The sequence below is a fragment of the Aulonocara sp. 'chitande type north' Nkhata Bay genome, linkage group LG16, assembly GCF_057382095.1.
Source record: "Aulonocara sp. 'chitande type north' Nkhata Bay isolate Kocher_YH1m ecotype deep benthic linkage group LG16, A_spYH_male_GT1.1, whole genome shotgun sequence".
Classification (NCBI taxonomy): Eukaryota; Metazoa; Chordata; class Actinopteri; order Cichliformes; family Cichlidae; genus Aulonocara; species Aulonocara sp. 'chitande type north' Nkhata Bay.
In genome coordinates, this window is record NC_141359.1 from 1832752 (window position 1) to 1846818 (window position 14067).

At 40.6% G+C, this 14067-nt stretch overlaps 1 protein-coding gene across 1 annotated transcript; it reads left to right on the forward strand.

Moving 5' to 3' along the window:
• Positions 1-1016: 1016 nt before the first annotated feature.
• On the forward strand, positions 1017-6772 carry LOC147310768 (heat shock 70 kDa protein 12A-like). The gene is made up of 4 exons (XM_086266430.1): positions 1017-1326; positions 1909-2130; positions 3988-4159; positions 4302-6772. The coding sequence occupies exons 1-4, from the start codon at positions 1045-1047 to the stop codon at positions 5330-5332; spliced, it is 1707 nt and encodes a 568-aa protein (XP_086122556.1). The 5' UTR covers positions 1017-1044; the 3' UTR covers positions 5333-6772.
• Positions 6773-14067: the final 7295 nt, after the last annotated feature.

Below are 14067 nucleotides of genomic sequence, written 5' to 3' on the forward strand. Positions count from 1 at the left end.
AGTAGGGTCCTCATACATTGTTTACAATTTGGGTGGTAGTCAGGTGGACCCTGGATAATCCTTTGCAGTGCGATTTCACGGGTGAGTAATTGATGGCACCCCTGGACACTCCTCCCTGTAGGTTGCATCCCCAAGAGGCCGGTCTCCACTATTTTGATTAACTGTTTCATTGAGCTTCATTGCTGCATCCCAGATTCATTGAGCTGGGTTGCAGCTCCCTCCCAGGTGACGTTGTCAGCACCATTTAGTCACCTTTATTGGTTTTCCTCCTTCACGCTGCCACATTTGTCTGTTTTGTTTTTGCACTGGAATGAGTCCATTCCAGCTCTCTTTTCCTTCAAATACAATCTGAGTATAACTAGAATAAAAATAAAATAAAAAAAAAGTTAGACTAAAGTTTGTATTCCCATACACTGATATTATTTAGTCATTATGTTAATGTAGCACAAGGTTCAGTTAGCTTAGCCAAAAACACAGAAATATCCTCTAATGAGCTACATTTTCCTTTCTTTCTTGGAGTAAATTTCAGGGCCTATGCTTCTTTTTTACTTTTATTTGTGTAAAGAAGTTGAATCAGTACTTGAACTTTTACTGGAGTAGTTTTTTAACAGTATTATTTGTATTTCTACTGAAGTATAGAATGTCTGTACTTTTGCCAACTCTGGGTACAAGGACTGGACTGTAAATAAGTGGGGAAAAAAGTTTTCAAAGATCTTCAACGATCACTCGAAATGTCTTGCTCAAGATAACTTGAAAAGATAACAAAAAGGTCTGGCTCCTTGGAACCAAAAGCCAAACAAATAAAGAGCTTCACAGTGTTGAACAGTGACGTGAACAAAATGTTAAAATAAACGCTCCATATTCCCTCCCAAGTCCTTTGTAAAACCCACTGAAAAGTTAATAAACCATTCAGAATGTTACAGTTTAAAAGAATGTGGGCAGGGCTTGCAAGAGGTGGGGGACCCCTATAAATTAACTCTGATGAATTCTCATTGCTACTCTGAAGCTCTTCAACAAGGTCAACTAGTTGGACTTGTTTCTGCAATGGGTGACTCAAATATTATAGCAATAGACTTTGGCACTGCATACAGCGGGTATGCTTACACTGTAAAAGACAAAGAGAAACAAACTGATCCCATTTTGAAGAAGTGGGGCAAAGAATTTGGACGTGAGACACCAAAGACTCCAACTTGTCTACTGTTTAATGAAGATGAAGAATTTCTCAAGTTTGGTTATGAAGCCAAAATAGCATATATGAACATGCATGGAGAGCAAGCAAAGAAACACTTCTACTTTGAAAACTTCAAAATGGACCTCTATGATGCAGTAAGTGTATATGATTTACAGTAACCATAACGGTTAATGATATCATACCTTTCATGGACCTTTGTGAAAAAGCATTTGCAAATGGTTTTTCATTTCATGTCTGTAAGGAATTGAGATCATCAGTTAATTAAGTAAAGATAAATTGTGAAAAAAAAAAAACCCAGCAAAAAAAACATTTAAAAAAACCTGTTAAAAGTCAAAGTTCCATATAAAAAAATCTCACAAGTTCAGGTTTTGTTTGGCTTTTACTTGTTACATTCCTAAAACAGCCTATGAGTTTTAATTGACTGCTGATTTAAACTCTTTTTGGTAACTTGTGGAAACTTGATTGTCGACATTGATTTGCAGCATGTCAACTCATCAAATAACACATACACTGTATTAAAGACTGAATATAAAATAATAAAAAGTGACCCTGACAGACAAGGCCAGTGCTGCTTGCCAAAAGACCAGTGCTGCAAATCAGACAAAATCAGCTTTTCAGGCTTGTTCACAGTTGCTTCAGTGAACAAACTACTTTGTAGTTTTAGGACCAAGCTTAAAGCTAGAAACATGAGCTAACATATTTTTAATTGTCTCCAGAAACTTGATAGAGATGCAAGGATAAACGCTGCAAATGGGGAGAAAATGACAGCCTTAAAGGTGTTTACAGAATCACTGAAATACTTAAAGGAAGATGCACTAAGAACCATCAGTACCGCAACAAAGAGAGAGTTACTACCATCTGATTTCACCTGGGTGCTGACTGTACCTGCGATCTGGGATAGTTCAGCAAAGCAGTTCATGAGAGAAGCTGCCATTCAGGTACCACAATTTCTCTTTAGAGAGCTCCTGAAATTCTATCTTACAGTTTGCCGAAAGAGTCACAAAAATACTATTGTGAGGTCTTTACCTTACAAAATGAAGCACCTTGTTGCAACTGTTATTGTGATCTGGTTGTATATAAAAAGTTAATAGAATGCATTCTCACTGTTTACGTTTTTGATAAAATGTTGTGCTATACTGAAAACAAGGAGTTTGGGGCAGTCAAAGTCAAAAGTTTTAGAACACCCCAATTTTTTCCATTTTTTTATTGAAAACTATGCTGTTTAATGTTTCATTGCACTCTGATTCCATGATCCAATTGCTTATTTGTACTTTGCTTTCATTTCAATTTATAAACCCCAAATGTATTCTAAGCTTTTGACTCATCAACATAGCCCTCTTTGGCATATATAACAGCTGAATACACCCGTGGAATACTTTCTACAATGGAAAGTTCTCGTCATATCTGTTGCAGAAGTTCCCATAAATGTGGCACTTGTCGTTTGCTTTGCTTTCACTCTTCTGTCCAGTTCATCCCAAACCTTTTTAATGGGGTTTAAGTCTGGAGACTTTGCTGGCCACTCCATGTTTCCAAGCTCACCATCTTGTTCTTTTTTTCCTGAGGTAGTTCTGATTTAGCTTGGACTTATGTTTTAGGTTATTATCTTGCTGTAGGATGAACCCCTGACCAACTACGTCCATACCAGAGGATACTGCATGGTGCTGCAAAATTCTGTGGTAGCTGTTTTGGTTCAGGGTGCCTTTCACTCTGTACAAGTCACTGACCCTGGATCCAGCAAAATAGCCCCAGACCATCACACTTCCTCCTCCATATTTGACTGTTGATGCCACACGCTATGGAACCATCCTTCCGCCTACTTGACGGTGTACAAAGATCCTGCGTGATGATCTCAAGATTCCAAATTTTGAATTATCAATCCATAATAACTTCTTCCAGTCTTGAGTAGTCCAACCCTGGTGTTTCATGGCCAAGACAAGCCTCTCTGTCTTATTCTGACATGTTACCAATGGCTTTCTTGTTACAACTCGTCCTGTCAAACCTGCAGCTCGAATTCTTCTCTTCACAGCTGAAACTGAGACTTTCTTACTACGACCACTATTAAGGTGTGCTTGAAGCTGTTGTCCTGTGAGCTGCCCATCACGCAAGCTTTTAACTCTCAGAAACTTGTTGAAACTCTGATTCAGTTGTGTCTTTTGGTCTGCCAGACTTCTTTCTGTCAGTTTGTCCCAGTTTCTGAGTGCCATCTGATGGCGAGGACGCTGTCTCTCTGACACCTTGACTTTCTTTGCAATTTCTCTGTAAGACAGACCTGTTATGATGGTCTATCACTCTTCCAATGTTAATTGTCTTTTTCTCACCACTTTTGTAGCAACACACTACTTTTTGCAGTACAATACTGTTCAAATGATGCTCATAAGGGTATGATACCACAGTGTGCTCCAACACTGCTTTAATACAGACAGAGGGGGCTGTAAGTAATCCAGAAAAGTTGAACACCTGAAGGAATTAGCACGAGCTTTCAAGGCTTGATCAATCTCCATTGCTGCAGAACAGATTTAAATTGTTAACCCATGTTGTGTTCACTGAAAAAGGCCTTTTTGTATAATTCTGAAATGTGAATTATTATTCAGTTTTGGGTAACGTCTGGCATTTCACCGTTTACCCTTGTACATTTCAAGCTATTCACTGGAGGTGAACAACTTGAATTACAAAAAATAACTGGAAAGACTGAGGTGTTCTGAAACTTTTGACCTTTAGTGTCATTAGTGAACCTGTTCAAGAGTCAAGACTTGGAAGTGAAATGTTTATAAAAATTGGGATTTTTTTTTTTTCAGGCAGAAATTGTCACCAAAGAAACTCAACACAAGTTGATCATCGCACTGGAACCAGAGGCAGCCTCAGTCTGGTGTAAGAAGCTGCCAGCTGATGGCTTCATAACACAGAACTATAATGAAGAAGGACTAGATCAATCTTCAGGAACACAGTACATGGTGGTGGACTGTGGAGGTACTGTATGTGACTCTGTTACACTATGTTAGACAAAGATTCATCCACAGAGACGCTGTAAACATCTGTGTTTGATGGAAGCTCTGCAGTGATGTGTCTGCTGCAGGAAGTTCATTTTCATACATTCTTGTGTTTGGTGCAGGTGGAACCATTGACATCACTGTTCATGAAGTCCTGGATGGAGGAGTCCTGAAGGAGCTGCACAAAGCCTCAGGAAATGATTTGGGGGGACAAACTGTGGACAGAAAATTCAAAGAGTTCCTCAGAGAAATCTTCTCTGATTGCGTCTGGGATGAATATGAAGAAAACTATCCCAGTGAGGTTCTGAAAATGATGAATAATTTTATGTATCTCAAACAGGTAGATGATGATGTTCAGATGGTCTGCCCATATAATCTGGGAACACTGGCTCAGAAAAGACAGGAAATAGAAAAGTTCTTTGAATCAGTGCAAGGTGCTTCCTGGGATGATGGATCCATCAAAATCTCTAAAGAGAGACTGAGGTCTTTCTTTGCTGAAAGCCTGAAGGGCATCACCGACAGTGTCAGAAGAATCCTGAACAAAGATTTAAGCATCGAGTACATTCTGTTAGTGGGGGGCTATGCTGAGAGTCTGATTCTGCGTCAACATGTTATTGATCAGTTTGGTGATCAGTGTAAAGTTCTGTGTCCTTTTAGACCACAAGAGGCGATCGTGAAAGGAGCATTGACATTTGGAAGAAACCCAGGGTTGATAGAATATCGAAAAAGTGTCTATACTTATGGGGTTTCTGTGGCTGAGAGGTTTGATGAGTCCAAGCATAAGAAAGAAAATAAATTTTCAACTAACGATGGCGATTATTGTAAAGGCATTTTTATGAAACTGGTGGAAGAAGGTGAAGATGTGAGATGGAATGAAATGAGAAATTATATCTTATATCCAATAGAGAGAGATCAGACAAAAGTAAAGTTTGATTTTTATCAAACAGAAAGAAAAACACTCCAGTATGTGAATGACTGGGGAGTGGAGAAAAGTGGATCATTTTATGTTGAGATGCCTGATACTAGTGGAGGAAGGACTCGTAAAGTCGAATTGAATATCAAGTTTGGCTCCACAGAGATAACAGCCATAGGCACTGACATGACATCTCATTCACAAGGATCAGTCAAGTTTGACTTCCTTACGAACCCATGAAGATGTTTGAGAAACATCCAGAATGCAACAGCTTTATCTGCTGTTTCTTCCACATGAAAATAACCCCCGATAGAATAGAGTAAAGTCATGATAATTATCACTCTTTTGATTTAATCTACATATTGGGTAGGGTCTTTGATTTATTTTTGAATAGCTTAGAATTTTATCAAAATATATCAAAAATGACTTTTAACCTTTACAATAATCATTACACAAAGGTTTAATGCAAGTAGTTACTTTAGATAAAGAATTAGCATATGTTAATGACTTGTCCACATAATAGTCTCTTTTTCATTTTGATTTCTTTTCCTCCATGTTCTCATGTGTGAGTTTGGATCCTTTTTTCTTATAGTTAATGTTTAGCACACCATGTTAATGAATATAAACTATTTTTGATCCATCTGGAATTTTAGTCATAGAGCTTATTGATGTTTATCATTCCACTGTAAATTTCTGTGATATACACACTACTCACTCACACAAACCATGTGCCAGGGTTTTATATTATATGCTATAAATTTCATCATGCTACATTTGTGCTATATCTGTGAAATGATTGGCTTAACAAAGCTCTTTGTGACGCTGTCCCATAATATGACATGAAAATCATAAAAAGTTCTGTACAAAGGACATCGTAAGGAATTCAAGGTAGAAAGCTTAAACAGCAGTAGTCTTATGTAAGTGCTATCATGTTAAAGGTAAGTCACTGATTTTTACTTGATTTTGAATACTTTGAGTGAAATGGTGATCTCTACAAAGAATTCCCTTCAACCCATTCAGAGTATAACACGAATTCAGTTTAAACTATAGCCTCTGATAACAGAATAATGTGGAGAAAATGGACACACATCTCTGAGAACATTGGATATCTGTAGCATTTTCTCTGTTGAACAGGCTCACTAATGTGCAAATGTTGCCTTGTATGATTTGTTGCCTATATTGTATGTAGATTAATGTTAGCCCCTAACATTGTCATGTCAAAACTCAACACCATTTATAATTGATTAAAACTTAAAATTTGCGACTCTACAGAATCCTACAAGAGGTCCAAATATACTTATCAGTTGACTATTGTGCTATAAATAATGATGTTTTGGAAGCAGATGCTGTTAGAGAATTGTGGATCAATATGATTGTCATTGTGCAAGATGATTAGATCATGAACAGGACGATTAGATCTTTAGCATGAATGCTGACTTCTGTTTCCTACACAGACACACATACACATGTCACTGATCACATCACATGCTCATAGACACACACACATCACATGTTCACTGTTGCAGACACACACGACACATGTTCACGTTTGAGTGTTTTATCTGTTGCATGATTGATGAGATGTTTGTGTGACCACTAAGTTAATAAATGAGCTGCGAGAGGGGGCAGGAGTTTGGAGTTGTCTGGGATCAGGTGAGGAGCTTGCAGCTCCAAGACCCTGGTCTGATCCGCTCCCCTTGCAAATTAAAATGGATTGAGCTCTGTTTTGCTTCGTTCACGGGGATAAGTCTCTAAACCAGCGGGGCCTGCAAAGCGCAGACCTAACAGATGCAGTGAACAGTTTTTTGTGCTTTTGTTTGTGCTCTGAAATTTTTGCCTCAAGAGAGGCAATGGACTCTCTGGTTCAACAGGATGAATTGCCATGGCAAATACTGTTCGACCTCAAAGACATTGTAGCGCTTGTGGTTGCTCTGACACACACAAATGCCCAATAATACATGTGATCTGTCAAGGCAGGCAGGACAGACCTAAGTTCAGATTGTGAATTAAAGTTAAACCATTCTAGATCCATCCCTACTCTCTAACTATAGGCCCATTTCCAACCTCCCTTTTCTGTCTAAAGTACTGGAACGAGCCGCCCTCACGCAGCTCCAGCTATTTCTTGACAATAACAATCTCTATGAGAAGTTCCAGTCTGGTTTTAGAGCTCGGCATTGCACAGAAACCGCCCTTCTGAGAGTTTTTAATGATTTGCTTTTAACTGTTGACTCTGGTTGTGCTGCTGTCTTAGTAACCCTGGACCTGACAGCAGCCTTCGACACTGTTGATCACAACATACTGCTATCCCGCCTTCAACACTGTGTCGGTTTAAAGGGCACTGTCTTAAAGTTTTTCCAGTCCTATTTGAATAATAGGAGTTTTTCTGTTCACCTTGGTGAACTGTCATCTCCCAGAGCTCCTTTAACCTGTGGCGTACCTCAGGGGTCCATACTAGGCCCCCTGTTGTTTATTCTGTACTTGCTCCCTCTGGGCGATGTGCTCCGTAAACATAATGTGTCCTTCCACATCTTTGCCGATGATATTCAGATCTACCTCCCTCTGAGGTTGAACTGCAATGTTTCTTTGCAGCCGCTACTCTCCTGCTTGTCTGACATTAAGACTTGGATGACTCTTAACTTCTTACACCTTAATGAAAGCAAAACTGAAGTCATTGTGTTTGGGCTTCCTAAAGATCCCAACTTCTCTCTTGACTTTTTGGGACCCCTAACCTCCGATTGCACTTCTTCCATTAAGAGTCTTGGTGTTATTTTTGACAATGCTTTTAAACTTGATAAACAAATCAGCTCTGTAGTTAAGGGATCTTTTTATCATTTGCGGATTTTAGCCAAAGTCAAGTCTTACCTTTGCAGGAACGATCTAGAAAGAGTGGTCCATGCTTTTATTACTTCACGGCTAGACTACTGCAATTCCCTCTATGCTGGCCTAGATCGTTCCTGTCTACATCGCCTTCAACTGGTGCAGAACGCTGCCGCTCGCCTGTTGACCGGTTCAAAAAAAAGAGACCACATCACTCCGGTTCTCTGCTCTCTCCACTGGCTCCCAGTTGCCTTTAGGATTGATTTTAAAATCTTATTGCTGGCTTTTAAGGTTTTAAATGGCACTGCACCTTCTTACCTGTCAGAACTCCTTAGTACTTATCGCCCCAGGAGATCTTTGAGGTCAGCCGACCTGATGCTTTTAGATGTTCCCAGGTATAAATTAAAGACAAAGGGAGAGAGGGCGTTTGCTGTGGCTGCACCCAGACTGTGGAACAGTTTACCTCCTCACGTCAGACTCTCCAAAAGCCTAGAAACTTTTAAAACCGCTCTTAAAACTCACCTCTTTTCATTGGCTTTTAGAAAGGTTTAATTTATTTGTTTTATATATTTTTATTTTATTTTTATCAGCGAGGTGTTATTACGAAATTGTGTTCTATTGTATTTTTATCTGTATTTACTGTACAGCACTTTGGTCAGCCTTGGTTGTTTTTAAATGTGCTCTATAAATAAACTTGACTTGACTTGACTTGATTCTTTAACACCACGTGCTATATACACAAGTCGTGGGAGAATGGTCAGGGGTTCCAGGAATCCACGGGCAGGTAGGGGAAAATAAATGCTCCACACTTGCATGCTGATCCACGCTCTTCTCACTCTGCTCTCTGCTCACTCACACCACTCTGAGATCCACTCCACACTGCACAAACGTGCCACACCAAACTCCCAGACACTCATGCTCGGATATCCAGGGAAACAGGGGGTACAGGACGGGTCCAGGAAATCTATATACAAACGGACGAGAACATCACAACCAGGAAAACACTATGAAAGCACAGGAGAATACAAACCCATGGTTACACTAACGTGTTTTACTGAAAGGTCCAGCAAGAGAAGCTCTGAGGCACTGCCTTAAGTAGTGGATGGAAAAAAAATGATGAGCCACAGGTGTTTGATTAGTTGCAGGCGTGTGGGCCAAGGGCAGGAGCCCACGGTGAGCCCTGCCCAGGCAGAGTTACGCAGGCAAAAGAAAGAGTCTTGCTGGACTGACTGGGCAGACACAGGGACCGTGATATGATCTTAACAGAGCCCAGTTTCATTAGCATTATGACATATTGTTGCCATAGTTGAAAATCTGTGTGGGATCACATGTGGCCTATTTGTTTTGTCTGCCCATATGTGAGGAAAATGCAGGTTGGATTTGTTGAGGGATTCAAAATATTTATTGGATATCAGCAATGCCAAACAGCTTGCAAGCTCCACTGGCACTATGCCCTCAAAAAGACCATGCATAAAATCTGGAGGAGAACCTTTGTGAACACTAAATTGGGCAATATCTTTACTGATAACACAAGGTTTTTAACCACACTGTAGCCTTTAACAGTCTCGTGAGCTGAGTTCACTTGAGAGTCATAGAGTTCTATAGTCCTGAGCATCAGTGCAATTGATTTTACATCTGCTGTTTGTCTGTTCTGGTTCCTGTGCAAAATCGTCAAATGTGCCTACTAGAAAAGGTCTCAGTAAAAGCTACACTATCCGCTACAACAACCTGAATTGTGCCTTTAAGACATCTGCCTTACTCTAGAGTCTTTACATCTTAAAGAAACAATGGCAGGACATGGTGATAACCATACAACTTCACATAATCAATTTCACAAAAGACTGCCAAGTAAATTGATTACAATGATGAATGTGAACCTAGAGGCAAATTCGTCATAGTCCAGTAGTAATAACAGTAATGTACAGAGTAGTAATGACTTCATGAATTTCTTTTATTAGATTTTTTTTTCTTCTTTTGGTCATTTAGCTAACTTGATGGATTGGCTGCACTGCAGTCTACACACACCTTCCCTTATTCAGTATTCAAAAAGGAAAGTTTGAAGCCTAATCTTGAAAGTAGAGATAGTGTCTGTCTCCTGAATCCAAACTGGAAGCTGGTTCCACAGAAGAGGGGCCTGAAAACTGAAGGCTCTGCCTCCCATTCTACTTTTAAATACTCTAGGAACAACAAGTAGGCCTGCAGAGCGAGAGCGAAGTGCTCTAATAGGGTGATATGGTACTACAAGGTCATTAAGATAAGATGGGGCCTGATGCAGGCCTCTGGCCTTACTTGATGTGTGTGTGTGTGTGTGTGTGTGTGTGTGTGTGTGTGTGTGTGTGTGTTGCCTAGTTCTGCTTTTCTGTCTGCAACTGTTTCCTGTTCTTAATATACTGCCTCTGCAGCTCTGCACAAGATTTCCTGTTCTGCACAGTTCCAGTCTGTTTGTTTGCAGTTTGTTTGTGAGTGAAGGCTGACCTGCTATTAAAATACATAAACAAAATAATCAGAAAATAAGCACTAAGAAAATATGTATATTCCTTAACAGAGGACATAAGAAGATCATTTAGAATAGAATAGAATAGAATAATCCTTTAATTGTCCCACAAGGGGAAATTTGGTTGTAACAGCAGCCAAAAAGACACATATACAAACAAACAGTACACAGGACACGGAACAGAAACATACACAATTTTTACATATTTACATCAAGGACAGTGGTTACTATATACAGAGAGTATTGTACAGTTATTAAATTAAATAAAAATAGCTACAGATAAGAGGCAAACCAGGTTGTAGTGCGAATCATTTGATTAACTTATTGCAGTTACAGCGCAGATGTAAACATCTATGTTTGTTGGGAGCAGTTCTGATTGTACAGTATTTGTAACCTTCACTAAAGCTGTTTCTGTGCTGTGCTGAGCTCTGAAACCTGACTGAAACTCTTCAAATAAACCATTCCTCTGCAGATGATCTGTTAGCTGTTTGACAACTAATCTTTCAAGGATGTTTGATATGAAAGGAAGGTTGGAGATTGGCGTATAATTAGCTAAGACTGCTGGGTCTAGAGATGCTTTTTGAGTAAAGGTTTAACTACAGCCAGCTTGAAGGCCTGTGGTACATAGCCGATCATTAGAGATAGGTTGATCATATTTAAGATCGAAGAATTAATTAATGGCAGGACTTAATTGAGCAGTTTTGTAGGAATGGGGTCTAAAAGACAGGTTGATGGTTTGGAGGAAGTAATTATTGAAGTTAACTCAGAAAGATCAATTAGAGAAAAAGAGTCTAACTTAAGATCAATGGTACTAAGAGTAGCTGCAGATAATATTACATCTGTGGGATGATTATTGGTAATTTTTTCTCTAATGATAAAAATGTTATTTGTGAAGAAGTTCATGAAGTCATTACTAGTTAACGTTAAAGGGATGGTTGGCTCAACAGAGCTCTGACTGTTTGTCAGCCTGGCTACAGAGCTGAAGAGAAACCTGGGGTTGTTCTTATTTTCTTCAATCAGTGATGAATAGTGAGATGTTCTGGCTTTGCGGAGGGCTTTCTTATAAAGCAGCAAACTATTTCTCCAGGCCAAATGATGATCCTCTAAATTTGTGACACGCCATTTCCTCTCCAGATTACGAGTCAGGGATAGCTCAGTAGGTAAAGTGGTCACCCCATGATCGGAAGGTCGGCGGTTCGAATCCACTTAACGGCTACCCTGAGGTACCCCTGAGCAAGGTACCGTCCCCACACATTGCTCCCCGGGCGCCTGCTTAGTGGGCTGCCCACTGCTTCACTGAGTGAATGGGTCAAATGCAGAGAAAAACAAGTAATTTCCCCATGGGGATCAATAAAGTAGCCATTATTATTATTATTATTATTATCTGCTTTAGGGTACGTGTTTGAGAATTATACCACGGAGTCAGGTACTTCTGATTTGAGACCTTAGTTTTCACAGGAGCTACAGTATCCAGAGTCGTACGTAGTGAGGAGGTGAAATTATTAACAAGATAATCGACCTCTGTTGGGGTAGCGTTCAGATAGCTGCTCTGCTCTGTGTTGGTACAGGGCATTGGAGATGATAACAGTGGGTGGATTATATTCTTAAACTTAGTTACAGCGCTTTCAGAAAGACATCTACTGTGATAAAGTCTACTCTCCACTGCTGTGTAATCAATTATTGTAAATGTAAATGTTATCAGGAAATGATCAGACAGGAGAGGGTTTTCAGGAAACACTGTTAAATGTTCAGGTTCGATGCCATATGTTAAAACAAGATCTAGAGTGTGATTAAAGTGGTGGGTGGGTTCTTTTATATTTTGAGAGAAACCAATTGAGTCTAATAACAGATTAAATGCCATGTTGAGGCTGTCATTTTTAGCATCTACATGGATGTTAAAATCACCCACAATAATGATTTTATCTGAGCTCAGAACTAAATTAGATATAAAGTCTGAGAAATCAGACAGAAACTCTGTGTAAGGCCCAGGTGGACGATAGATGATAACAAGTAAGAGTGGTTTCTGAGTTTTTACAGCTGGGGTGGACAATGTTAAGCATCAGGCTTTCAAATGAATTAAAAGTCTGTCTGGGTCTCTGGTTTATTGATAGGCTGGTGTGAAAAATTACTGCCACACCGCCCCCTCGGCCTGTGTTCAAGTTCAAGTTCAAATTTTATTTGCCACATGCAGTGGCAGGTTGCCCTGCAGTGGAATGAACCCGCCCCTCGACCATACACACACAACACAGACATCACATGGGGATACAAGTCAGAGAACTGTTGCATTACAGAAAAACCACTGAAATATACACTACAATGTGAAAGTACGAGAGGGAAAAAAGAGACCTCTGCTGGGCTATAGAGGACAGCATGAGAACAGGAAACAAAAAAACTCCTCTGCACAGAAAGCACATAAATGTCCACAGTACAACATTATAGAGCACGTGACCAGCAACAGGGTTGGGTAGAGGATAAGGAGTAATCCCAGGCAACACAGCAGCCATCCTGCCATTGCGCCGTCTCTCCAGCAGAGAGAACATGTGGCTAAACATGTCACTCCTGGTCTGATTGGGGAGGGGACCAGAGAAAACTACAGAGTCCGACATTGTTTTGGCAAAGTTGCACACCGATTCAATATTGATTTTAGTGACCTCCGATTGGCGTAACCGGGTGTCATTACTGCCGACGTGAATTATGATTTTACTGAATTTACTTTGGGCGATCGTGGCTCAAGAGTTGGGGGCCTTGTAATCGGAAGGTTGCCGGTTCGAGCCCCGGCTTGGACAGTCTCGGTCGTTGTGTCCTTGGCAAGACACTTCACCCGTTGCCTACTGGTGGTGGTCAAAGGGCCCGGTGGCGCCAGTGTCCGGCAGCCTCGCCTCTGTCAGTGCGCCCCAGGGTGGCTGTGGCTACAATAGCTGCCATCACCAGTGTGTGAATGTGTGTGTGAATGGATATGTAAAGCGCTTTGGGGTCCTTAGGGACTAGTAAAGCGCTATATAAATACAGGCCATTTTACCCTTACCCAGCAGTTTTAAATTTCCTCCAATGTCGCCTGCTCTGGCCCCTGGAAGACAATTGACTATGGTTGCTGGTGTCTCTAGCTTCACATGTCTGAGAACAGAATCACCAATTACCAGAGTTTGACCCCCGGCGGGTATGTCGCCGAGTGGGGAAAAAACGGTTAGACAGATGAACGGGTTGGTGGTGTACCTGGGGCTTCTGTTTAAGACTATGCTTCTTCCTCACCCTCACCCAGCCGCTCTCTTTCCCCAGGTGCTTGAAGTCTGCCGTGGAAAAGCTAGCAGGGCTTATGCTATCTTCGGCTGCACCAGCTACAGGGGCCTGGCTATCTACGGGTGAATCAAGGGTTGCAAAGCCGAGTCTCCAATTCAGTAATCCTGGCCTCCAGAGCTGCAAGTATGCTACATTTGTTACAGATATCATTACTGCTAAAGGAGGCCGAGGAGTAACTAAACATCTGACACAATGAGCAAGAAAGTGCAGGAGGGACAGGTGACGTAGCCATGTTGCTAGCGAGTTCGCTACGAGCTAAGTTTGCAAAACAATAAAGACACAATGAGTGAACACTTTGGCTATAAATTAGGTAGTGAGTACACAGAAAGTGTGCTTCGGATGAAGCATGTGAAGATTACACTAGGAA

Excerpts from the sequence above, each read along its gene's own strand:
- LOC147310768 (XM_086266430.1), top strand. The coding sequence starts at position 1,045 with ATGGGTGACTCAAATATTATAGCAATAGACTTTGGCACTGCATACAGC. Across the intron at positions 1,327-1,908 it reads AAATGGACCTCTATGATGCA|AAACTTGATAGAGATGCAAG; the intron begins GTAAGTGTATAT and ends AATTGTCTCCAG. Across the intron at positions 4,160-4,301 it reads CATGGTGGTGGACTGTGGAG|GTGGAACCATTGACATCACT; the intron begins GTACTGTATGTG and ends TGTTTGGTGCAG.